The 27,861-nt window shown below is 44.8% G+C and overlaps 1 protein-coding gene across 2 annotated transcripts in view; it reads right to left on the bottom strand.

Moving 5' to 3' along the window:
* The window catches only part of LOC138765348 (zinc finger protein 112-like), a 106,670-nt gene that overhangs the window by 61,434 nt on the left and 17,375 nt on the right, over positions 1-27,861 (bottom strand). The window contains exon 2 of one of the 2 annotated variants that reach the window (XM_069942391.1): positions 8,433-13,012. The exons of the other annotated variant lie outside the window; for it this stretch is intronic. Within the exon in view, the coding sequence (XP_069798492.1) occupies positions 11,615-12,775 (1,161 nt within the window). The 5' untranslated portion in view covers positions 12,776-13,012 and the 3' untranslated portion in view covers positions 8,433-11,614. Of the gene's footprint in view, positions 1-8,432; positions 13,013-27,861 lie in introns of those variants that run through there. 2 annotated transcript variants of the gene reach the window in all.

Genomic DNA, 27,861 nt, shown 5'->3' with positions numbered 1-27,861 from the left:
ATATAAATTAATACACCTCGACTTCAGAAATGCAGGCCATCTCAACGTTAGCCCAACTCGGGGACTGATCCAAACCATCAATCTACTAATAAATTTCAACTGGGTTTCTTCATAATAATTTTGAAAATGAGCTAACTGAAGCCCACCTAGCGGATATTTCCAAGTAAGTTTATTTAATGCTACCTGTGGTAGTTGACTTTTCAATTAAAAATTATCTCATAACTTTATTTAAATCCTGAAATAAACTCTTTGAAAGAGAACACAGTATTGATTGAAATAAATATTGAATACGAGGAAAAATATTCATCATAATACAATTAATTTGACCAATTAAAGTTAACGGAAGATCTTTCCGCTTAATTAAATCTGCTTTAATCTTTTTTAATAATGGAACATAATTTAACTTGTATAAAGATTGATACTGAGTATTTACAATTATTCCTAAATATTTAATTTTATCAGACCATTTCAGTTTTATAATATTTTTATACACTGAATAATCTACTTCTCAGAATAGCAAAATTTCACTTTTATCCCAGTTAACTTTATATCCAGATAATGTTCCATATTGTAATAAACATTCCCGTAAATGTGGCAATGATTGTTCTGGGTTTGTTAAATATATCAAAACATCATCTGCAAATAAATTAATCTTATACTCTTCATCCATAACTCTCATCCCTCTTATTTGTTCGTTCTGCTTTATTGTTTGAGCTAATAGTTCAATAGCTAATGCAAACAGAGCTGGTGACAATGGACAACCTTGTCGAGTTGAACGCATCAATTTAAACGATGATGAGACTTGACCACTTGTCACTGCCCTAGTATTTGGGTTCGTATATAAAGCTTTAACCCAACCCATTAAAAAAAGGTCCAAATGTAAATTTCTCCAATGCTTTAAATAAAAAAATCCCATTTGACCCTATCAAAGGCTTTTTCCACATCAAGCGCAACCACCGTTGGATGGTTGGGCTGTTGTCGATATGCATTGACCAAATTAATCAATCAAAGAATATTATCTGAAGCATTTCTATTTTTAATAAAAACCTGTTTGATCAACATGTATCAATTTAGGTAAATACTTAGCAAGACCAAACTCTTTGCCCAACACCTCGGGAATTCAACTCTTGAAAAATTTTATTGGATCAGACCCTTCAATGTCTTCTGGAAGACCCACAATTTTCACATTGTTTCTCCGACTTTGATTTTCCAATGAATCAAGACCCAGTAAGTCTTTCTTCTGGATTCCCCAATCCACAAACGAATCTTCCACTTTCTCTATTTTTTCCTTATTACATTCAACTTGAATTTTACATTCAGAAAAAGCTGTTTCAATTTAAAAAAAATTTCTTGCATTATGTCCACTGATTTAATACATTGACTGACATCCCTCTAAACTGTAGATATATCTTCATACATATTAGATTTTTAGTTGTCACATCCAAAAATCCTTGAGTCATTTGTTTAGACATATTATCCATTTGATAGGCAATCCCTTACAAACAGACTCCATTCCAGATTCCAGTTCCACATTTTGAGGTCTACCTTCTCTAGACTCCACCTCCAATTATTCCTGTGAACTGCTCATTAAAGGTAAGTCTTTCTCTTCTTCCAACATTGTCGGGCTCTTCCCGGTGTGGCTGTGGGTCTGCACACCCAACGACGGTATCCCCACCACGTCAGGACACCTTTTAAATTTGCGCATACTGGGGGTTATGTTGGCATCTAGTGGTTCTCAACCTTTTTCTTTCCACTCACAATCCACTTTAAGTATTCCCTAAACCATAAGTGCTCTGTGATTAGTAAGGGATTGCTTAAGGTGGTATGTGGGTAGAAAGAAAAAGTTTGAAAACCATTGGTTTAGAGTTAAGGAAAAAATATTATGTTATTAATAGTTTAATAAAAACTATTATTTTGAATTTACTATTGGTGAATTTTCCATTGCTTTGCTTTGCAAGTTCATAACAAAATTTGTTGTTAGTTTGTAACAATGCAAAAAAGGTTGTCTCCCACAGTGGGAGAGTCTAGGGCAAGGGGGCACAACTTCAGGATTGAAGGGTGTCCACTTAGAACAGAGATGCAGAGGAATTTCTTCAGCTAGAGGGTGGCAAATCTTTTTTGCCATAGGCGGTTGCTGTGAGGCAGGGTCATTGACTGTATTGAAGGTTCTTGATGAGCAGGGGCATCAAAGGTTACAGGGTTAAGGCTGGGAGGTGAGGCTGAATGGGAAAATAGAACAACTCGTTATGAAATAGTGAGGCAGACTCGATGGGCTGAATGGCCTATTTCTGCCCCTCTGACTTACGACATTAATATCAGAACGTTAAGAACAGAGGCAGGAGTCAGCTGTCTGGGCCATTGAGCCTGCTCCAACTTACAATGAGATTGTGGCTGATCTGGCCACGGACAGATCCACCTACTCACCTGTTCCCCATAACCCTTAAATCCCCCTACCATTCAAAAATCTGTTGAGAAGCGTTTTAAATGTTTTCAATGAGACACCCATTACTGCTTCCTTGGGCAGAGAATTCCACAGATTCCCTACTCTCTGGCAGAAGTTCCTCCTCATCTGTCTTTAATCTACTCCCCACCCCACCCCCCACCCCCCATGATTTCCCTTGGGTTTCATCTGACCGATCAGTAGAAACCACTTCCATCATTTTATATATTTTAATGAGTTCCCTACATCCTTCAAAACTACAATGGGTATTGGCCCAGGCTACTCAATCTCCCATGACAGGCCCATCCTCTTATTTCCAGAATTAAACTGGTGTACCACCTCAGAAGGCACTATATACTTTTTCAGATAAGGAGATTAGAACTCCAAGCACAGTGATGGCATTACCTTGTAGAGTTGCAGCAAAATCTCCCTGCTCGTAAATTAAAGGGCCGACAGGGGTGAAGGGGGAGGGAGCATTGGGCGTAAGAAGCAGAGGAGCTGAGGTAGAGAGACAGAGTTAAGAACAAACTCACAGGCAGCATAATTTGACAATTAAAATTACTCACATACAGGGGGATCTACTACTTCAAATATGTGTATGCCATTAAGAGCTCCCGTTTTAGTAGAATGGGATTAACATTATAAGAGATAGTATAGACATGAGGGACTGAATGGTCACAGTTAACATTTCACACAAGCACAAGTCACAGCCCAGTGACAGTTTGACATATTGGAAGAATTGAGGGAAGATTTGTCACAATCTATTCCAGAATTCGATAACATTTGCAAAGATAATGTGATTTGGCCAGGGAGATCGTTCTGGCGGCTGGAGAGAAAACAGCTTTTTGCAGCTACTCTTGTGACCAGCCATTTCTGTGGAATTCAGAGCAGAGCCGGCTCTGTGAACGACTGGGCCTTTTCAGTGAACTGACCTGTGCCAGGAGGGTCTTTTTGGGAAGCCAAGAGCTTCATTTTGATTGTCACCAACAGTGGAGGTCACTTGGAGAGACGGATTCATTTTAAGTGTGAAGTTACTTGGAGAGACCAGGGTCTTGGAAGCTTTGTAGGAGGCTGCCCAGTTCGAGTCTCGTCAACAAAAGGACCAGAAGTGTTGTGACCACAGCCCGTGTGGGTGGATATTTCTTCAAAGGCAACTCAAGGAGAACTCGTGAGTCTGTAGCCGCCACAACTCCCGTCTTCCCATTGACGGAGAGAATCCATTCTATGTCCACTTCCCACTGCCTTGGCAAAGCAACCAACATATTAAAAGATTCCACTCTCCCCAGACACATTCCCCTTACCTTCCTCCCCATGGAAGAGAAGATTCACACACCACCAGATTCAAGGACAGCTCCTTTCCCATGTTATCAGACTCATTAATGATCCTCGCACTTGTAAAATAATGCTGCTTTCTACCCTGTAATTGCAGTCCTGCACTGTGATTTGTTTGCTGGACTATGTACGGAATATCTAGTTAGATTGCTCAAAAACAAACTTTCTCACTGCATGTAGCAATAAACTTGAACCTGAAAACACATTGCGAATTGACAACAATATCAAGACCTGTTTTGATTTGTTGCCTCGATAACCATAAGACTCCAGTCCCTCCTGGTGTTTGAGTGAGTGATGTTTAAATATTCCACACTCTGCAAACTTTACGTGTGAACTCGTTGGTGTTTCACTAGGCTGTTCGACTGGGTGAACTCCTTCCCGCACCCAGAGCAGGTGAACAGCTTCTTCCCAGTATGGACCTGCTCGTGGATCAGCAGGTGGGGAGACTGGGTGAAGCCTTTCCCTCATTTGGAGGAGGCGAACAGCCTCTCCCTGGTGTGTTCTTGCTGGTGGGTCAGCAGGTCGGGAAACTGGAGGAACCCCTTTCCCGCACTCGGAGCAGGTGAATTTCCCAGAGTGGAGCTGTTGGTAGGTCAGGAGTTGGGAAGACCAGACGAAACCTTTTCCACATTTAAGGCAGAAGAATGGCCTCTCTGTGGTGTAGACCCGCTGGTGCCTCAGCCAGTAGGAGATCTGGGTGAAGCCCTTGCCACACTTGGGACAGGTGAAGGGTTTCTCCCCGATGGAGACCCACCAGTATTTTGTTAACCCCCTCAACCTTTTAAAGTTCTTCCCTCAGACAGAGCACTGAAACATCTTCAATGCTATGGGGACGAGAGGGTATGACCAAATCAATGCAGCCCTGCCCCAGGATGCACAATGTGTGCTCAACCCAATGGAGGTTCCCAGAGAGCTGGGCCGCAGGTTAAATCAACACCAAGGCTGGGACTAGGGCCGGCACCTGGGGAGAAGTGTCCTCCAGCCAGGCGCTGCAAACCCCAGAACCACGAGAGCCTTCTGTTCCGGGACCCGGTGCTGCGCTCTGCTCCTGGTCCCTGATAAGTGCCTTGCCCAGGATGCATTGCCAACTTCCCCAGAAACGGTGCTCAGAACGGCAGCGCGGAGCCAGGAGCCCTTCGCCAAGCATGGTGTGTTGTCAGAGAACCCTCCATTGATTTTTGCGCTTTGTGGGCAGCAAGCAAATCCCCGCCTTGGATAAGCAGGGTGGGGAAAGTGATGGCCGAGAGCTAGGAGCTGGGGTTGTCTCTGATACATAGGGGCTAATTTAAAATCCAGGCGAGGAAACCTTCTCCTGATGCTGCGAAGTTCACAGACGCGATGTCTGTTGCTGACCGTAAAACAACAAGGTCATAAGGGGATTAGGCCATTCGGCCCATCGAACTTACCCCACCATTCCATCATGGCTGATTTACTCTCCTTTTCAACCCCATTCTCTTGCCTTCTCCCCCCCCCCCCAATTTTTGATACCCTTCCAACCGCTGCCCTTAATATCCCCAATGAATTGGCCTCCACAGCTGCTCGCAGCAACGAATTCTACAAATTCACCACCATCTGGGTAAAGAAATTCCTCCTCTCTGTTCTAAAGGGATGTTTTATATTCCAAGGCTGTGCCTCTGGTCACAGACTGTCCCACCAGAGGAAACATTCTCTCCACATCCACTATATCCAGGGTTTTCAGTATTCCACGAGTTTCAATGAGTCCCCCACCCTCATTCTTCTAAACCCCAGCGAATACAATCCCAGAGCCTTCAAATTCTCCTTATGGACCACCCCTGTAAACCCCCTCTGGGCCCCCTCTCTAATGCCAACACACCCTTCCTTTGATATGGAGCCCAAAAGCCTAATTACATCTCTGCTTTTATTTAGATCTACAGAACAGCAACAGGCCCAATTGCCCCCAATTAACCTACAATCCCCAGTATGTTCCAAAGTGTGGGAGGAAACTAGTGCCCCCAGGGAAAACCTATGTAGGCATGGGAAGAACATACAAACTCCTTGCAGAACGTGCCAGGTCGCTGGTGCTGTAACAGCATTGCGCTAACTGCTACGCCCAACTGCGTCACAATATTGGGGCAGGATTATATTCTATTGAGGGATTATATTGTTCTCAAACTAAATGCGAGCATTCTGTTTGCCTCGATTGGAGGAAGAAGCTGAATGGAGCAAGCGAGGGGAAAGTTCTTCACTCAGAGAGCGGTGGGAGTGTGGAATGGGCCGCTATCTGAGTGGTGAATGTGGGCTTGTACTTGTGTTTTAAGAATAAATTGAATTGATACATTGATGGGAGAGGTCTGGAGGGTTATAGACTGGGAGCAGAGCAGTGGGACATGAGAGATAATGGTCAGCACAGACTAGACGCCAAATGGCCTATCTTCTGTGTTGTAGCATTCTTTGGTTCTACGGTTCTATGTTAAATTCAAAATAAGCGAAGGGCATGAAGAGCAAAGGACCTGCAAGTTTGTTTCAAGATGAATGGTGTTGCAGCAAGACTGAAACAGGACATTCCATACTTAGTTCAGCAACACTGTGTAGCACACTGTGACCATCTGGGGATTTGTGATGCATGGAAAGAAGTCAAGTTAATAAGAGACATTGAGGGTGGGAGGAATCCGGACCACTCAGGGAAGACCCACGCAGACATGGGGAGAACATACAAACTCCTTACAAATAGCGCTGAATTCTAATTCATTTCGATAGCGGAGTAGAGGCACTGCACTAACAGACAAATCAATTATGCTGCCCATGTTTCAGAACCACGATCCTGAAAGTATGGTCCCCAGTGTAAAACCACGGCCTTCTGAACATTTATCAATACTCCCTCGATTCTGTAATCTGCCTCTTCGTAACGGTCACAATCTTCATTCTTTGACTCCCTCTCGGGGCTCTCTTTTTCCCTGCAGCATGTTATGAATTCTGCTCTCTGGTTGAAATTTGCCCCTCCACTTTCTTCCCAGCAAAATATTCCCCTTGTGGACTCTGTGACGTGCTGATCAAGGAAGTGAGCAGGGATGGATTCCATCAGGGCTTGTCAGACAGTGCCCCTCTGCATTCGTCTCCATCTCCCATGTGTCCGCCCGTTCCATCCGGGATGAATGTCCTGGGGGAGTGTTTGGCAGTGGTTTTAGGGAGGATGAGACTACTACCAGGGGAATGGGAGAAGAGGAGAAGAGACAGAAGCAAAAGGTAGAAATGGGGAAAGTCAAAGTGGAGGACAGAAAAAGTTCAATGCAATCAACAAAAAAAGGCCTCATTGCAACTTGATTGAAAGAGCCACTGTGTTGTGAGGGCACTTCACCTGAATGCCCAGAGCATTGCAAAACACAGGTAATAAACTGTTGGCACAAGAAGAGTGTGATTTAGTGGGCATTACACAATGTTTTCAGGTTGGAATGAATGGAAATTAAATGACAAGGGATCAGGGAATTTTTAAGATTCAAGAGGTGGAGTAACTCTTGATTCAGGGGTGATAGTGACAGATGATCTAGTTTCCGAGGAGCAAGAATCAATCAATTTGGATAGAGATTAAAAATAATAATGGGACAAAAATCAATGGTGGGAGTTATCTGCAGGTCACCAAATAACTGCGTTAGAGTGGCACACATACCGGTTGAAGAGTTTTAAAGGACATTCAGGCTGTCGGGTCTGGAGAAAATGTGGCCCAGAACGTGCTTCAAAAGTCAAGAATTCGGCTCAAATCTTTCAGTCACAGCCATTTTTACTCAATGTCCATCAAGGTACAGGTCAGACAGGGTCCGTCTGTCCCAGCCAGCCCAGCAAGTACAAAGGGGAAGTGACCCAGGAGATCTGAGGCAGTTTAGATGAAAGATCTGATGAACAGGTGGAGCAGGCCGACTGGGGATTATACAAACACACAGAGAGCTGGAGCTGCAAGGAAACACCCCATCGGATCAACAATGTGGGCCCCAATCGCCGACACTCTAGCAGCAAACTGGAGGGACAACACCTTCTATTCCATCCCTGCAGTCTCCAACGAGACGGCATGGACGTTGACTTCCAATTTCCGTTAACCCTCTTTTTCAAGTCTCTTTCCCTCATCCTCTGTGCCCTTCCCCCAGCTCCCCACCCCTTTCCCTGCCTTCTCCTGTCAGAAAGAGACCCTCTGCCTTCTTCCCCTGTCACTTCTCAGCTTCTTTCCCTTCTCCCCTCCCCTCTTACCAGTTTGCTTCCCCTGCTCCTCCCTCCTTTTTATTCAGGTTTTCCCACATTCCTCAACCAGGGCCCAAGTCCAGATGCCGACGGCAGTCCACTTCCTGTGGCTGCCGTGTGTCCTGCTGAGTTTCACCAGCACTTGTGTGCATCACACCTTGTATTTCATCCCAGAACTCTCCAGCCAGACGGCATCAATATCAACTTCTCCGGTCTCTGTTTCCTCCCCTCCAGCTCTCCACCCTCCTCACTTCCGTCTCCCTCTCTCCTGCACATCCCAGCGTCTCTCTCTTCTACCCTCCCATTCAAGCCCTCGCTATCCCCTTCTCTTCACCTGTTTATTCTGGCGTCTGTCTTATTTTTGTAACTTATGGCGAAGGGCTCAGGCCCCCAAATGTCAACTTCTTTTCTTTCTTTTAAAATATTTTTATTAATTTGGTAGAGATTATATATTTGTTATATTATTGTCAACATAATAGTTACAGAACTTTTATATAATGCAATACAGAACATGAATTCTCAGTGATTTATACATCGTCTTGTACACAACGCTCAAATAAAATAGAAATTCCCCTATAAAAACCACCTCATAATCTAATATTATGACATATTCATAGTTGGTTATATAATTGGACTAATCTCTTCTATTTATAATGGAAAATAAAAATAAAACGTTTTAATCCTACACTCCACCAACCAATCATGGTAAATAATCGAGTCTCGGCTCCTGAACGTTGGACATGAAACCCCCCCAGAGCCCCCTCGCCTATGTATTCAAATCATGGTCATACGGCATGAATGGGGTCCTTATCTTGTCAAACTCAATCTTGATCTAATTTTCCCCAAACTCAACCAAGACAAAATGTCCTGTCCCCACTGCAAGCAAGTTGGTGCTGAGCTGCCTTTCCATTTCATCAAAGTTGCTCATCCGGCTAGCCAATGACGTCAAAGCTACTATTCTTTTTCAAAATAAGTTCAAGGAAATATTCTCCTCTTGGCAATAGCCAAACAAAGCAATAAAAGGGCATGGTTCCAATTTACTCCTAAGAATCTCTGAAAAAGTTTTGGGAATAATTGTTCCCAAAAATCTTTTAGTTTTGATCATTCCCAAAACATATGAATCAGAGAGGCCTCAAAGATTTTACATTTATCACCTAGTGGATCAACATCAGGGTAAAAGGGAGATCATTTAACTTTAGACGTAAGTATTCTATGTACCACTCTGAATTGTCATAAACCACGTCGTGCACAGAATGAAGAATTATTAATCAGATCAAGCGTGGTTTCCCAGTCTTCATCTGGAATTGATGTATTCAAATCTCGTTCCCATTCATTCTTAATTCCCCTCCCTGAACATATTCTTGTATCCATTGTTATCATAAATAATGGCTATCGATCCACCATGAGAACATTTTAAATCAAAAAAAAATCAAGGATATTGGTTTCAGGAATCTGAGGAAAATTAAAAAGTTTAGACTGATAAAAATTCCCAATTTGTAAATACCTAAACAAATGCCCGTTAGGAAGGTTGAATTTAACTGTTAGTTGGACAAATGAAGCAAAATTACCTCAAATGTACAGATCCCTAAAACCTTTTATACCCAATCTAACCCACTCCTTGAATCCTGAATCTAAACTAGAGGGTCAAAAAAGATAATTCTTTATAATAGGGTTAGCAAGAGAAACATTGAGGTAGCTAAAGTATTTCCTAAATTGCTCTAAAATTCACACCCTGCCTTGTTATTAGATTGTCTGTCAGTTTTGAAAAGGAAAAGGGGTAAACAAGAACCTGAAACTGTCAACATAGCTAAATATTTAGAAAAGCTCCGTTCCATTTCTAACCAAGAAGGATGATCATCTGAGGTAACAAAATGTAATAATTTTGTATATTGACTGCCCTATAGTAACATCTAAAATTTGGAAGAGATAAGCCCTCATTCCTTTTGGTCCTTTGAAGATAGGCCTTGTTATACGGGGTTGTTTACTTGCCATATATCAAATAATCAAATCCAGTTGTGATGTAATATTTGGAAATGTTTTTGGAAGATAAACTGATAAAATTAGAGTAGGTTACATACATACACACATTTTAAAACAGATCTTATTTAAAATAATGAATAATTCATATTCAGTAACCTGACAGAAACTATGGAGAATGCGATGCACATTTCACAAGTAGGTGCTAATTGAAATGATGTCATGAAATGGATCGACTGGAGACAGGTCATCTGTGTTGGACATTTCTGACTTCTCTGCAAAGTGCTCACTCAACCAGTGAACTTAGAGGAATAAGAAGTGGGATTGCACAGTGAACCAAAGTACTTTTCTGAACTTACGCACATGTGTGCTTAGAATTAGAAGGGAGTTAAGTTAGGTTAGTTAAGTTAATAGAGATAAGTTAAAGTTTGATTCTGCTTTCATGTTTAAAGATAATTAAGAACAACTTTTCTTTAAGTAACTACTTGCCTTGAAGAATGTATACTGCTGCTGGGTTTTGGGGTCCTTTGGACTTGGAACACAGTGAATTAAAATAAGTTGTAGCAATGAAAATTGATAAAGACTGAAACAGTTACAAAAATTTAAGTAAAATGTTCATTCGAATTGCATTAATATGTCCAGTCATTGCTATACATAAGGGTGACCATCCCAACAACAATTCTTCAATCTGATGAATTAACCCTGGAAATTTTTCTTTCAATAAGTTTTTACAACTTCTTGTCATTGTAATTCCCAAATATTTGGATTGGTTTTTAACTACTTTAAAAGGGAAATTAGCAAATATTGCTGAAGACTCTTTTATGGGTAGTAGTTCACTCTTATGAAAACTTATTTTGTACCCTGAAAACTGACTTGAGGAAACAAAGTTAATATACTTGGGGAAAAAAACTCAGGATTGGGGAGAAAAAAAACAAGTGTTCATCTGCATTCAAGGAGACATTGATTGCCTTTCCAATTAAACCACTAAAATCTCTACTTTGATGCAGAGCAACTGCTAGAGGTTCCAAACTCAGGTCAAAGAGCAAAGGGCTTAAGGGGCATTCTTGTCAAGTTCCCCTAATAATTCTAAAAAAATGCTGATTGTTGCAAATTTTGAAGTATTGAAGAACCAGGGCATAAATAGAGTAATTTAATCCACTTGATAAAAATTGGACCAAAATTAAATTTCTGCAGAGAGGCAAACACATATTCCCATTCCACTCGATCAAACACTTTTTTGGCATCCAACAAGAGAACACATTCAATAATCAATGATAACCATTTTTAACAAAACTTGTCTGATCAATGTTGATAATTAATGGTAAGATATTATTCTGTGGGCAAGGACCTAAGATAAAATCTTCACATCTACATAAAGTAATGAAATGAGTTTACAAGAAGCACACTTCTTTACTTTCTAAGGATGTAAAAGACATTCCCTAATTATCTGAAAATCCAGAGGTTGCAGCGAGTTTCAACCAATCAATTGTAAACACCAAAGAGTACTTGCACAGCTAAGTCTCATCCAGCCATTAACAATATTCTGTCTAGTTTATGATCTCAACACAAAAGCCCAACCACAGACCATAGGGACAAGTGAACTCCTCCCCACACAGGGAGAAGGCAAACGGTCTCTCCCTGATGCAAATTCAACAGCGAGCCTGCAAATCCTTTTCCTCACTTGCTGGGAGAGAACGGTCTCTCCCCAGTGTGAACCCGCTTGTGCCTACTCAGGTTGGAGGCCTGAGTGAACCCCTTCCCGCACAGGGAGCAGGTGAACGGTTTCTCCCTAATGTGAAACCTGGTGTGAACCTGCTTGTGTGCCTGCAGACTGGATGACCGAGAAAACCCCTTCCCGCAGATAGAGCAGGTGAACGGTTTCTCCCCAGTGTGAACCCGCTGGTGTGCCTGCAGGCTGGAGGACTGAGAGAACCCTTTCCCGCACAGGGAGCAAATGAATGGTTTCTCCCCAGTGTGAACCCGCTTGTGGGCCCGCAGTTGACAGGACTGAGTGAATCCAGTCCCACACAGGGAGCAAGTGAACGGTTTCTCCTCGGTGTGAATTCGCTCGTGTACCTGCAGGTGGGACAACTGAGTGAATCCAATCCCACACAGGGAGCAGGTGAACGGTTTCTCCCCAGTGTGAACTCTCTGGTGGCTCAGCAGATGGGAGTGCCGAGAGAACCCCTTTCCACACTGGGAGCAGGTGAAGGGTCTCTCCCTGGTGTGAACCCGCTGGTGTGCCTGCAGGACAGAGTGCCAAGAGAACCCTTTCCCACACAAGGAGCAAAGGAAAGGTTTCTCCCCAGTGTGAACCACCTGGTGTGCTTGCAGGCTGGAGGGCTGAGAGAACCCCTTCCCACACAGGGAACAGGTGAATGGTTTCTCCCCAGTGTGAATTCTCTGGTGTCTCAGCAGGAGCGAAGCTTGAGAGAACCCCTTCCCACACACAGTGCATTTAAAGACTTTCTTCTTGGAGTGAACGTTCTGGTGCTTCGGGAGGCTGGAGGAGTTGGTGAACCCCTTCCCACGCGCACGGCAGGTGATCAGACTCTCCCCAGGGGGAACACACCCGTGCTCCTCCAGCACCTTGGAGGTATGAAAGCTCTTCCCACAGTCAGAGCAGAGGAATGGGCTCACTCTTATGGGGACACACTGGTGTTGCAGCAGTATGTCAGAGCTGGAGAATCTCTTCCCACACTCGGAACAGGGGGATAGTCCCTCCCCAGTGTGAGTGCAGGGATGTGATTTCAGCAAATCCACAGAAAGCCCCTTAATTCTGCACTCTTCAATTTGGAACGTTTTATCCGCCATATCACTGGTCTCCTGACCCTCCATGTCAGCCAATCAGCTGAAGTCCAGTTCACGCACTCAACAGTGTAGGTGATCTCCGTGCTCGTAATGCACCATGCGGTGATCTCCGTGCTCGTAAAGCACTGTGCGGTGATCTCTGTGCAACAAATGCACTGAGAAGGCTGGATGATACTACGGTCCTGAGTAATCCAGTCGGAGTGTCAAACCACAATGTGCCGCTGTTTAAAGCTTCCTGTCTGGAAACGTACCGCTTTCTTAACCCTGTGAAGAGAAGATGGTGGAGTGAGATGGAGCAAGACATTCTCTGCAGCCATTGTTCCAGGACAACACACCATGGTCTGCAACATGACAAACCGTGGAAGAGTCCTGAACTGGGAGGAGGTTCAGCACGGTGAAGTAGACACGAGAGTGAAATTTAACACAGAGAAACAAGCGTGATACGTTTTGTGCAGGAGAGGCAACATACACTGGAGACCAAGGAACTTATTATGAACCCAGCATTTACTGTTACATGGGGTCTAGCTTTCTCTTTCAATATTTTCATTAACATTGAAATTTCACAACCAAAAATACAGGCATATGGATAGATGTTAAAAATCAAAAAGCTACAGTATACTTAAATTATATCATTTAATTTGAGGTACCCCACATTTTAATCAAACAGATTAAAATCTAAACCCACTACCAAGAAAGGAGCTGTGTGGCCAAAAAAAGAAAAGGAAGAGAGAATTCTTCTCAGAGTGATAAATGACCTCATTAGTCAACAGATTTCTACCTTCATAACAAATCAAAGATTATAAAAATAATTCATAAAGGTGCTCCACAGTTTCAACATTTTCATTCAGATTGGAAATTGAGCATCCAATCTTCTCAATAGCTCCTCTTCCACTGGCATCCCAGTTAACTGGCCATGCAGTGTCCCGGGATAGGAAGCCGCTTGGGCCGTTTCCACTGGGGCACCTTTAACTGGGACCCCTTTTGCTTTTCCATTGAACACAAGTAATCCCCGGGGATCAGAGTATTCTACCTTCAACTGAAAATGGGTGACTTCCTGCTGTCCCTTTTCCACTGGTTTTATCTGCAAACGCCAGCGATATAAGTAGGGGAAGAGGTGGTTAATCCCCGCCGTGAAATGACGTCATTTGACGTCAGCATTTGGACAATGTTCCTTTTCCACTGGACCCTGTCAAAGTAAGTTCCCAGTTAATTCCCGGAACAGGATGCCAGTGGAAATGGGGTTAGACATGATATCATATAGCCATTAAGCATGATTAGGCGGGGAAACATCCCTCCATCTGAGCAACACCACCCACCTTGCCATAGAGAAATAAAATACATGTAGCTCAGATGTCGTTAAAATTATGTCATTCTCTCCAACAATACTAAATAAAGCATTGTGTAAGGTACTAAGTTTAAAATTAACTTTAAAAAGTGCAGAGAATGCTTGAAAAACCTTTTTCCAATATTTCTCAAGATTCTGGTGTGTCCAAAACATATGAATTAATGAAGCCTCTCCATTGTTGCATATATCACAATGAAATTGAGATAGTTTGACTTTGGACACGTGAACCCTATGGACGACTTTAAATTGTAGGAAAGAGTGGCAGGCACATAAAGAAGAGGTATTAACTAATTTGAAAATTACATTCCAGGTTTCTTCAGAAATTAAAAGCGGTAGGTCCTGTTCCCAGGCTTTTTTAAAAAATGTTATCTGAGGTAGCCTCTCTGAGGGGAGGAGAGGGAATGGGAAATGGGGTACCTTTGCAAAGACGGTGCTAGCGGCAGGAATTCAGTGCGGTCAGAGGCCAGATAGTGAGGAATGGGGAGAGTCCACAGACTTGGATATTGGCATTGTGAAAGAATATAATCAGGGTCAGTGTGAGAACAAGTCCTAGAAGGGGGCATTAGTGACCCCGGTACTCCAATCCATTGCGCATGTACCACCTGGTACTAGCGCATGCACGCGTGAAGAAATATGGCCCTGCACTGAACACTGATCCCGAGATGCCAAATTTAGCATGGTAAGTGCCCCCTTTCTACCTCTGCACCTCAAATATAGCCAGACTGTCCAGCCTAAGACCAGACATCTGCCTGCAAATGCCCCCCACCTTGGTGCCAACACTGAATATAATGCATTAAGGGAAGGGATTTCTGTTGTTGAGTGTATGCCAGTGGTCCCCAACCTTTTCAGGGATTACATGGTCCCTCATCAAGCCCCAGGCTTGGAACTCCAGTGCTGAATGGGCAGGTGGGGGGGAGGGGAAGAGGGCACTGGATGGGGGGGAGCACTGGGTAGGGTGGCCAGACATCCGATTTTAGGCCATACAGTCCAGCTTTTGAGCCCTCTGTCCTCTGTCCAGTGCCACCTCAAGCTGGACCTTAATCTGCCCTTCATTTGGGGATGCAGCCCCTCCACCCCCAAATTGAGGAAAAATTAAGGGGAAAAAAGGACACTTACCTGTTAAATGCAGTGTCCCGGTATTCACAGGCCGTGTGTGGCCAGCTGGTGCATGTGCGATGAGGGGGAAATATGACAGCGACGCTCAAAGTGCTGCCTGGCACATGTGTGATGAGGGGGAAGTGTGACAGCGGTGGGCGCAAGAAGGTTCATGGCAGGTAAGACCACACTTCCTGCACTGGACAGCGGGTGTGGGTGGTGTGGAGGTGGTATTTTAAAATAGACCCCCTTTCGACCCACTGGATGATCTTACTGACGCCTGGGGGTTGATATCAACCATTTTGGAGAACCCTAGTGTAGGCTCATGGAGATTTGCTAGTCTTTTAGATTAAGAAATATATGACTAAGGTTGTACAAATACCAGGTCACATGACATGAGTGAAAACAAAGCCACAAGACCATGGCACAACCTGACAAAGAAAGGTTGACCAGACAAGAGCAAGTTGATAATGCTGCAAGACAAGTTCAAGATGTAACAAAAACAAGAATAACCAGCGACACGATAAAGAACAATCATCTTCATTAAGCACACATCTAAAGGACTATATCTTCTTTGGCTTGGCTTCGCGGACGAAGATTTATGGAGGGGGTAAAAAGTCCACGTCAGCTGCAGGCTCGTTTGTGGCTGACAAGTCCGATGCGGGACAGGCAGACACGATTGCAGCAGTTGCAGGGGAAAATTGGTGGGTTGGGGTTGGGTGTTGGGTTTTTCCTCCTTTGCCTTTTGTCAGTGAGGTGGGCTCTGTGGTCTTCTTCAAAGGAGGTTGCTGCCCGCCAAACTGTGAGGCGCCAAGATGCACGGTTTGAGGCGTTATCAGCCCACTGGCAGTGGTCAATGTGGCAGGCACCAAGAGATTTCTTTAGGCAGTCCTTGTACCTTTTCTTTGGTGCACCTCTGTCACGGTGGCCAGTGGAGAGCTCGCCATATAACACGATCTTGGGAAGGCGATGGTCCTCCATTCTGGAGACGTGACCCATCCAGCGCAGCTGGATCTTCAGCAGCGTGGACTCGATGCTGTCGACCTCTGCCATCTCGAGTACTTCGACGTTAGGGTTGTAAGCGCTCCAATGGATGTTGAGGATGGAGCGGAGACAACGCTGGTGGAAGCGTTCTAGGAGCCGTAGGTGGTGCCGGTAGAGGACCCATGATTCGGAGCCGAACAGGAGTGTGGGTATGACAACGGCTCTGTATACGCTTATCTTTGTGAGGTTTTTCAGTTGGTTGTTTTTCCAGACTCTTTTGTGTAGTCTTCCAAAGGCGCTATTTGCCTTGGCGAGTCTGTTGTCTATCTCATTGTCGATCCTTGCATCTGATGAAATGGTGCAGCCGAGATAGGTAAACTGGTTGACCGTTTTGAGTTTTGTGTGCCCGATGGAGATGTGGGGGGGCTGGTAGTCATGGTGGGGAGCTGGCTGATGGAGGACCTCAGTTTTCTTCAGGCTGACTTCCAGGCCAAACATTTTGGCAGTTTCCGCAAAGCAGGACGTCAAGCGCTGAAGAGCTGGCTCTGAATGGGCAACTAAAGCGGCATCGTCTGCAAAGAGTAGTTCACGGACAAGTTTCTCTTGTGTCTTGGTGTGAGCTTGCAGGCGCCTCAGATTGAAGAGACTGCCATCCGTGCGGTACCGGATGTAAACAGCGTCTTCATTGTTGGGGTCTTTCATGGCTTGGTTCAGCATCATGCTGAAGAAGATTGAAAAGAGGGTTGGTGCGAGAACACAGCCTTGCTTCACGCCATTGTTAATGGAGAAGGGTTCAGAGAGCTCATTGCTGTATCTGACCCGACCTTGTTGGTTTTCGTGCAGTTGGATAATCATGTTGAGGAACTTTGGGGGACATCCGATGCGCTCTAGTATTTGCCAAAGCCCTTTCCTGCTCACGGTGTCGAAGGCTTTGGTGAGGTCAACAAAGGTGATGTAGAGTCCTTTGTTTTGTTCTCTGCACTTTTCTTGGAGCTGTCTGAGGGCAAAGACCATGTCAGTAGTTCCTCTGTTTGCGCGAAAGCCGCACTGTGATTCTGGGAGAATATTCTCGGCGACACTAGGTATAATTCTATTTAGTAGAATCCTAGCGAAGATTTTGCCTGCAATGGAGAGCAAAGGACTATATAAGGTGAACTAAAATGCTGCACAAGTTGAGTAAGGCTCTGTGCAGGGAACGAGCGACACTGTCTATTCATTCTTTATATCCCTTGCTCCCAATAGCGTAATACAATAAAGTTGGTTGTTCGCTCATTGATCTTGCTGCTGTTGTACTGCAGCAGGGGCCGACTTTAACATTGGCCTAGTTGGCAATGTTAAAGTAGACTCGTAGTCGGCAGTATCTCGCTAGGACACCTGAGCTACTTTGCTCCGAGTAAGCAACAGACAGTATTCGGGAAGCCAGAGAGATGCTTCTTTATTGAATACATTTTGGTATTTAACACCATCATCTCCTCAAAACTGATCAGCAAACTCCAAGACCTGGGAGTTAACACCCCACTGTGTAATTGGATCATGGATTTCCTCACCTCCAGACCAAAATTTAAACTTCTCCTCAGCAATCTCCATCAGTACTGAAGCACCATAGGGCTCACTTTACACCTACAACTGTGTGGCTCGATACGACAATAATACCATCTACCAATTTGCCAACGGTACCACAGTAGTGGGCTGTATAAAGGAAGGGGACGAATCAGCATACAGGAGGGAGATTGGAAATTTGGCTGAATGGTGCACCAACAACAACCTTGCTCTCAATGTCACCAAAATGAAAGAGCTGATTGTTGACTTCAGGAAAGGAAAGTCAGAGGTTTACGATCCAGAAATTATGATATCAGAGGTGGAGAGGGTGAGCAAATTGAAGTTCTTAGGAGTCTTTCCTAGACCAACACACCAATGGCATCGTGAAGGAAGCACGTCAGCATCTTTACTTCCTCAGGAGTGTGCAGTGGCTTGATATTACGTCAGAAACCCTGGAAAATTTCTACAGAGGTGTGGTGGAAAGAGTGGTGACAAGCTGCATTATGATCTGGTAATGGGGACACCAATACCCCTGAGCACAAAGCCCTCCAAAAGGTAATAGACACAGCCCAGGACATTACAGGTAAAACCCTCCATACTGCCGTCGGAGAGCAGCAGCGATCATCAAGGATCCACACCTCCCAGCACACGCTCTGTTCTCACTGCTGCCATCAGGAAAGAGGTATAGGGGCCACAAGACTCGCACCCCAGGTTCAGGAACAGCTGCTCCCCCTCCTCCATCAGATCCCTCAACAACAAACTCAATCAGAGACTCATTTAAGGACTCTTACTTGTGCACTTTATTGATATTCTTTGCTCTCCCTGTATTGCACCGTCAGTGAGTTTACATTCATTTTCTGTTTTCAGTTTTTTTGATCGTTTACATGTTTACACTGTGTAGTTTTTTTTTGTACCACAGGTACACAATCCTTTATCCAGCACCCTTGGGGGACAGTGTGTTCCAAATTTCGGATTTTACAGATTTCAGAACAAAAGCCACCTACCCCAGATTTAAGCCCACCCGAATTGTGCTGCCGTATCCACACCCTCCCAGTTGTGCTGGCGTCTCTCTCCCCCTCGCCCAACTGAGTCGCGCTGCCGTCTCTCTCTCCCCCCCCCCGCCTAAGTGCGCTGCCATCTCTCTCTCCCCCCCGCCCGAGTCGCGCCGCCGTCTCTCCCCCGCCCGAGTCACGCTGCCGTCTCTCTCTCTCCCCCCCGCCCAAGGCGCGCTGCCGTCTCTCACCCATGCCTGAGTCACGCCGTCGTCTCTCACCCCTGCTCAAGTCGCGCTGCCGTCTCTCTCTCCCCTCGCCCACCCGTCGCGCTGCCGTCTCTCTCCCCCCGCCTAACCTAGTCATGCTGCTCTCTCTCTCTCTCTCTCTCTCTCTCTCTCTACTGTACCAGCACCAGGAAAGAAATGTGTTTTTGGAGCTATCTGGATTTTAGATGTCCGGATAAAGGATTGTGCACCTGTACTAATTAGCAGTAATTCTGCCATGCCTGCAGGAAAAAGGAATCACAGGCTTGAATGTGATGACATGAATGTACTCTGACAATAAATCTGGAATCTGAAATAAAGGTGCCTTCAGATCCCTTGCATCTGACTCCTACTAGTCCCTCACAAGTGCCTCATGCACAAAGTCATGAGGCACAGGATCAGTGGAACCTTGGCTGTGTGGATAAAAAATTGGCTAGTTGGAAGAAAGCAGAGCGTAGTAGTGGAAGGAAAGTATTCTGCCTGGAGGTCGCTGACTAGACGAGTACAGCAGGATTCTGGGGCCCCTGATCTTTGTGATTTTTATAAATGACCTGGATGAAGAGGCAGAAGGAGGAGTCAGTAAGTTTGTGGATGACACGAAGGTTGGAGGAGTTGCGGATGGAGCTGAAGGTTGTCGAAGGATACATATAGACAGGATGAAGAGTTGGGCAGAGAGGTGGCAGATGAATTTTAATCCGGATAAGTGTGAAGTGATGCATTTTGGAAGAACAAACCAGAAGGTTGAAAACAGGGTTAATAGTCGGTTATTTAAGAGTGTGGATGAACAGAGGCACCTTGGGGTGGATATCTATACATCCCTCAAGATCGACACACAGGTTGATAGGATAGTTAAGAAGGCCTATGGAATGCTGGGCTTCATTAACAGGTGGATTAAATTCAGGAGTAGAGAAGTCATGTTGCAGGCACGTTTTTTTGTTATGCAGTGAGTTGTGGGTGCCTGGAATGCCTTGCCAGAGATAGTGGTGGAGGCTGAAACCATGAGTGCATTTAAGAAACTCTTAGACAGATACATAGATTTAGGAAAAATAGAGGGTTATGGGATTGGGAGGGCTTTAGTACTATTTTTGTAGGAGGGAATATATTGGTCAGCACAACATTGAGGGCCGAAGGGTCTGTACTATTCTGTGTTCTATGTACCGAGCTTGGAGATGTCATAATAATCACAGGAAGGGCAGTAAACAGCTCATACTGTAGATCTGGAAACCATCTGTTTAATAAATGGTACACGCCAGAATAGAACTTGTCTGTTCCACCTTTCTACATTAGGTTGTACAAGTTTACTAAGTGTGGGACATGTAGAGGGAATAAAACTTGGACAGGGGTTGATCATTGTACGAATGTCACTTCTCAGTTTGAGATTAAACCTCCCGGACCTCATGTCCGATACCTGCTCAGCACTTGTGCGTTCTGAATGGGACCATCCTCAGGGATGGAGTAAGAGCTTGCCCCTGGTTCCCTATTACTGGCAGAGGTACTATTATCTAGCTTGCGTGGTCCCTGCCATCCATCACTTTGGGGAAAGAGCTGATCTACCAATAATCTCAACAAAAATGAAACAAGCTATTTCTGAAACTGAGCAACACTTCACGATCTTGAGAGAATTGCTCGGGAGTTTCATCGATAAGGAGGAGAGGCAACACACAGTGGAGAGCAAGGGAACTCGTGCTGAGCTCAGGATTAACGGTTATACAGGTTCAAGTTTTGCCAACCACATTTTAGAGCACAGGAATTACTTCAGACTTTAAAGCAGAATGCTCATGGCAGCTTTTGTTTCAGAGGTTGATGACTGCATTATTACCCAGAAACCACTCTGTTCAACGAGCCTCAATAACACACAGATAAACTATATCCCCACATCAACTTTCCATTGTGACGACAACCACTTCCAACCAATCGGAACCACCCGACCCACCAACAGTCACATTAGAGACCTATCACTAAATTGCTTTCACCCCAAGAGACACCGACCGCCCATGTGTCAATCACATTCACTCACAAATGCACATGGGGGGCTCCCGGAGCAGCAATGGTGGGAAGATTGGTAAGGAGGATCCTTTACAAAGATGTTGCTCGTGGCAGGAATTCAGTCTCCCAGTAAGGTCAGAGGCCAGATAATTGGGCCGGGTGACAGACAAGGTACGGGGAGAGTACACAGACCTGCATATTGGCACCTCTGACTACAAAACGGGTCCTCACAGAATAGGTCGGACTGAGATGGAGTGAAACATGGAGGTCTGCAGAGGTTGTGATTGCAATATAAACTGTTGGAGGAACTCCGCAGGACTCTCAGTGACCACAGGAGGTAAAGATAAAAATGCGACAAGTTTCAGGCCTGAACCCTTCTTCAAGGTGTGAGTAAAAAGCAGGAAGATGCCTGGAAGGAGACAGATGGAAAAAGGGGAGGGAAGAGAGAGACAGAGCTAGAGAAAGGAAACATTGGTGTAGGGATAGATGGGGGGGTGGATGGGGAGAAGGTGGGAGGCTAAGGGAAACTGGAGAAATTGAATTTCGTGCAATCTGGTTGGAGTGTCCAGATGGAACCCAACTACCCCCTCCCCCCAAACCAATTCTCACCTTTCCTCTTTCCAGTCCTCCTCTCGATATCCAATCAACGCCTTTTGTCTGTTGGTCTGTACAAATCCCCCTGGCTTTTTCTCTCCTTCTGTCCAGCCTTTTAATTCAGGCACTTGCCGACTTTTTATTCATACCTTGCAGGAGGACTCAGGCACAAAATGATCACTGACCAGTGAGGCCAAACACAAACCCATTATGACCGTTACCCTGTTCCGAGTGCAGGGAGGGATTTGCTAGCTCTGACGCGCTGTTGCAATACCAGTGTGTCCCCATGAGGGGAAGACCATTCCCCTGCTCTGACTGTGCGAAGAGCTTTCAAGCCTCCAAGGACCTGGAGGAGCACGGGTGTGTTCCCCTGGGGAAAGTCCATTCATCTGCCATGTGTGTGGGAAGGGGTTCACCCAGTCCTCCAGCAGCACCCAAACACTCACACTGGGGAGAGAGCCTTTAAATGCTGCGTGTGTGAGAAGGGGTTCTCTTAACTTCGCACCTGCAACACTGGGGAGAAACTGTTCACCTGCTCCCTGCATGGGAAGGGGTTAATTCAGACCTCTGGCCAGCGGGCACTCCAGTGGGTTTGCACTGGGGAGAAACCGTTCACCAGCTCTCTCTCTGCAGGAAGGGGTTCTCGCATCTCAATGACCTGCAAGCACACCAGAGGGTTCACTCTGGGGAGAGAGAGAAACACGATGCTGTGATTGTAGTAAAAACACCAAAATGCTGGAGGTTTTCAGCAGGTCTATTCAGCATCTTCAGGAGACAAGGATATATCAAAGATTATATCTTTGTCTCCTATAGATGCTGAATAGACCCGGTGAGTTCCTCCAACATTTTGGTGATTTTATCAGATTTATTGTCGGAGAACATACATGAGATCACATACAACCCCGAGATTCTGTTTCCTTCAGGCCTGGCAGAATTACTACTAATTGGTAGTGCAAACAATAAACTGTACACAGTGCAAACATGGAAACAAATAAAAGAATTTTAAACAAATAACGAATGTAAGCTGTGCAAGAAAGGGAGGGCAAAGAGAATCAATAAAGTGATGTCCTTAAATGAGTCCCAGATTGAGTTTGTCGTTGAGGAGACATGGTAGAGGGACAGCCATTCCTGAACCTGGTGATGTGAGTCTTGTGGCACCGATACCTCTTTCCTGATGCCAGCAAGAGGAGAGAGTGTGTACAGGATGGTGTGGGTCTTTTCTGATTGCTGCTGCTCTCCGATGGCAGTGTTCGCTGTAGATATACTCAATAGTGGAGAGGGTTTTGCCTGTAATGTCCTGGGCTGTGCCCACTACCTTTTGGAGGGCTTGATACTCAGGGGTAATGGGGAGACACCATTCACCTGCTCCCCATGTGGGATTGGATTCACTCAGTCCTCCACCCTGTTGACGCACCAGAGAGTTCACACCCGGTAGTAACCTCTAACCAGTGCCTTGTGCAAGAAACATTTCTCTCAACCCTCTGGCCTGCAGGCACACCAGCAAGTTCACACCGGGGAGAGACTGTTTTCTTGCAGCAAGTGTGGGAAGGGATTCACCCAGTTCTCCCCTCTGCAGAATGCACACCAAAGAGAGAGACTGTTCACCTGAACATGAGGAGTTCACTCTGCCCTCAGTCTACGGGGACAACAGCGAGTTCACACAGTTCATCGTGGACTGTCAAAATCTTTTCTCTCCAGAAAAGAAAAATTAGAGCATCACATGCTAAAGGGTTTGTTTAAGATGTAGGGGAGGAAGGTTTGGGAGAAATACATTACCCAGAGAGCGGTGAGTGTCTGGGACAGGTTCCCAGGTGAAGTTAGACCCATGTATATGGACGGGGGTGGATCGTGTGCAGGCAGCAGTTTAGTTTAACTTTGGCACCTTGTTCAGTACAGATATGTGGGCCAAAGGGTCAATGTCTCAGAGGCAACAGGTTTAAGGATTGTTGTGTTGATGGGGATTTTCCTTGAAGTTTGTGGTCCTCCCTGTCTCGCAATCCCCACTATTATCTGGATTTCTGCCCTCTTTCCCTGCTATACTGAGTGTGGGGATCCCGCCGCCCATCACCTTCCACGGATGCTGCCTGACCTGCTGAGTTGCTCCAGCATTTTGTGTGTCGCGGCTGAGGTGTCTGTGCTGGTAACCTCTGACCGGGTGCCTACGTGGCTGGGCTTTTGTGATGAGGTTGTCAACCAGTCAGGTGACGTCAGCATCATTAACTGCTGGGGACTGGGCAAGTCCCCTTTGTAATTTATTAAGTTTGAAACTCGATGCTGCAACCTCTATTTTCAGATGATCGGGGTGTGCAGATGCTGGGATCTAATAGTGGACACAAGGTGCATTTAAATTTTTTAATATACATTTTACTTTTTAATTTAGATCTGCAGCACGGTAACAGGCCGTTTCAGCCCATGAGCCCATGCTGCCCAATTAACCTACAACCCCTGGAGTATTTTGAATGGTGAGAGGACACTGGAGCCCCGGGGAAAACCCATGCAGACACGGGGAGAACATACCAACTCCTTGCAGACAGTGTGGGATTCCGACCTGGGTCGTTGTGCTAATTTCTACACTAATGTGTCGCCAAGGGCTGTAATAACTCAGAAGGTCATGTAGCATCCATAGAAAAGGCAGTCGACATTTCATGCTTAAACCCGTCCGTATAAAAAGGTGAGGGGGAAAGGGGAGGAACGCGGGCTTGCAGGTGGTTACTGGTGGGAGGATAGAAGGGAGAGAAGCTGAGAAGTGATGGAGAGAGGGCGAAGAAGGGTAGGTCTCTGATGTGAGTAGGAAGTGAAGGGGGTGGAGAGCTGGAGGAGAGGAAACAAAGGGATAACAGAAACTGCAGGTCGACATTGATGCCGTCTGGTTGGAGAGTTCTGGGATGGAATACAAGGAGCGATGTACACAAGTGCTGGAGAAACTCAACAGGACACACGGCAGCTACAGGAAATGGACTCAGTCAACATCTCAGACTTGGGCCCTTTGACAAGAATGTGAAATAATAGGCAGTTGCCCAAAGGAAGTGGAGGGAGGGGTAGAAGCAGCTGCACTGGTTAACTGGTGAGAGATCATGGGTGGATACAGGTGGGAGGGGAGAAGAGAAAGAAACTGAGGAGTGACAGGGGAGAGGGCCGAGAGCTTCTCTCTGACAGGAGGAGGCAGGGAAGGGGGCAGGGGGTCAACGCTGTCTGGTTGGAGACTGCCGAGACGGAACATAAGGTTTTCCCCCTCCAGTTTGCGGGAGGTGTCAACGTTTGGGGTCCAGATTGTTGTTCTGAGGAAGATGGTCCTTGCAACTCCAGCTCTGTTAGAGGCCGTGATATCTCAGTGTTTAGAGCACTGGTCTTGTAAACCAGGAGATGCAAGTTCGTTCCTCGCTGGGTCCTCATTTCTGTGAGGTTTCTGGACTCTCTGTCTTCCTTACGGTAGACAAAGTTAAAGATTTTCATCTATGTTACATTCCAAATGTAATATTATGTGACAATAATAGAACCTTTTACTTTAGCTTTATAATCCTGTTGGCCTGCTACACCTGTTCAACAGATTTTTCATCTAAACTGCATCAGACCTCCTGGGTCACTTCCCTTCTGTACTTGCTGGGCTGGTACGGATGGACCCTCTCTGACCTGTACCTGATGGACAATGAATTAAAATGGCTCTGACAGGAAGATTTTGGCCTCTAACTTGACTTCTGAAGCACGTTCTGGGTGACATTGTCTCCACACCCAACAGCAGGTAGCTGCCTGCATGTCCTTCAAAACACCTCAACTGGACCTGAAGTTGCCCAAAACAGATGCGCACTCACTTTTAATGGCTTCGCAAAATGGTACTTGCACAGACAGTTCATGTATTCTCAGTCAGTTTGGTAGGGAGCTGCCAAGATTTTAACAGATTTTGACAAAAATGATGTTATTGGTAGGAGTATCAGTATAGCTACCTTGTTGAAGGGCTCAAGCCCAAAATGACGGTAATTTATCTTTGTCTCATAAAGGACATTGTTTCTCCATCAGTGTTCGCTTTAGCAATAGAACCATTGCCAGAACAGAAAATAAAATAAAAGGGATAAAAATAAAGGAGAAGGAATATAAAACCAGTTTATTTGCAGATGACATCACAGTATACTTAACAGAACCAGAAATATCAATAAAAAAGTACATAAGAAATTGAAGGAATATGGCAGAGAGGAGTCACGTGATGGAGTAGTGGCCGGACGGTGAACTCCAGCCCTCTCCAGAAAAGTCGGGAAAAACAAGAGAAAATACAAAGGCACAGAAATACAAGTTAAAGAAAAGTGAGTATAAAGGTGGAAAGAAGATGGAGACAAAAGGAGAAAAATCAAAATCAACGGAAAGAAGAGAGGAAGAGAAGACAACGGAGGAAAAAGGTGAAGGCCTTACCTGTCCGAAGAGGCCCGCTGTGGAGAGAAGACCCCACTACCTCAGGTCGGTAGAAAGAGAACTACAACAATGGCTCACAGAGCCGAGTAAAAGTGCGCAACCGCGCATGCGCGACTCCTCGCGCATGCGCGATGCGCATACAAAAAAACACACCGACGGGAGGGGGGACCAGCTGGGGAGTCGATCTCCACAGCCGGCAACGACAGCTGCAGAACACCTGCAGCAAGAAGAGACCACAGAAGACAATGGAAACAAGAAAGAAGAGGAGGAAAGGGCAGCAAAGAAACAACAGATGGTCAACCTAGAGGAAGAAGAAGAGGAAGAGGAAGAGTACAGGGAAATAGAAGAAGAAAAGATAGGCAAGGTAAAGGAGGTACTTGCTCTTGTTAGAGGATACATGGAGTCATTTAAAGAATGGCAAACACAGGAATTCAATGATTTAAGAAGAAGAATAAACAACACAGAAAAGAAAATAAATAAAATGGATATGACCTTAACAGAAATGGGGAAAAAAATGGACAAGATGGAAGAACGGGCAATAGCAGCAGAAATGGAGGTAGAAGACTTAAAAAAGAAATTGGAGGAATCTAATAAAAAAACTAAAGAGACACAAGAATTACTAGCCCAAAAAATAGATATAATGGAAAATTATAACAGAAGAAATAACATAAAGATAGTGGGCCTTAAGGAAGATGTAGAAGGCAAGAATATGAGGGAGTTTATAAAAGAATGGATCCCTAAGGCCCTAGGATGTCCAGAACTACAGCAAGAAATGGAAATAGAAAGGGCACATAGAGCATTGGCCCCTAAACCACAACCACAACAAAAACCAAGATCTATTGTAGTAAAATTCCTAAGATATACTACAAGAGAAAAGGTACTGGAGAAGACAATGGAAAAAGTAAGAGAGGGCAACAAACCACTGGAGTATAAAGGGCAAAAAATCTTCATTTATCCAGATATAAGCTTTGAACTCCTAAAGAAGAGAAAAGAGTTCAATGCAGCAAAAGCGATTTTATGGAAGAAAGGATATAAATTTACACTGAAGCATCCTGCGGTATTGAAAATATTTATTCCAGGACAACAAAACAGACTATTCTCGGATCCAGAAGAAGCACGAAAATTTGCAGAACAATTACAAAAATAGACTGAGGGATGAAGACGGGTAATGAGAGCAAAAATTATCACGATTGATATGTATGTGGGTAAAGACAAAAATAGACTGAGGGATGAAGACGGGTAAGGAGGGTAAAAATGACCACGATTGATATGTATGCGGGTAAAGAGGTATAAGAGTGAATAGAGACAATGGGCATATGTGAAAGTATCTGTAATTAGAGGAAAACATAGAAAGTATAGACAAGAATTAATAAGGGAAGGTAATGGAATAGAGAGAATAAGGAGGGAACTAAAAGAGTGACCTTTGTGACATATAAAAAACGAAATCTTTTCTGGGGGGGGCTGGGTGGGGGGAAAAGAGCGGTCACTGCAAAATCAGTTGACGCTTGCGAGTGGATTCGCAAATCCAAATGGAGAGGGGAGATGTGGTTGTCCGACAAGGGATAAAGGGCAACTCAGGAGGGGAAGGGGAGATTGGGGATAAAGAAGATAGAAATAGGAGAATAAGGAAAATGTTGGATGTTGTAGGAATGTTGTCTGGTAAAGAGTTGAAAATAAGAAAACAGAAATGGAAAAGGAGGAAAGGTAATGATGGAAAAACGGAAAGAGAAGATAAACAAAATATAAAATGGCTACGCTGAACTATATGACTCTAAATATTAATGGAATACATAACCAAATTAAAAGGAAGAAACTACTAAATTTACTGAAAAAGGAAAAAATAGATATAGCATTTGTCCAAGAAACACATTTAACTGAATTGGAGCACAAGAAATTAAAGAGAGATTGGGT

Source organism: Narcine bancroftii, chromosome 1, assembly GCF_036971445.1.
Source record: "Narcine bancroftii isolate sNarBan1 chromosome 1, sNarBan1.hap1, whole genome shotgun sequence".
NCBI lineage: Eukaryota > Metazoa > Chordata > Chondrichthyes > Torpediniformes > Narcinidae > Narcine > Narcine bancroftii.
The sequence above is the reverse complement of the archived record's forward strand: the minus strand, read 5'-3'. Positions and strand labels throughout refer to the sequence as shown.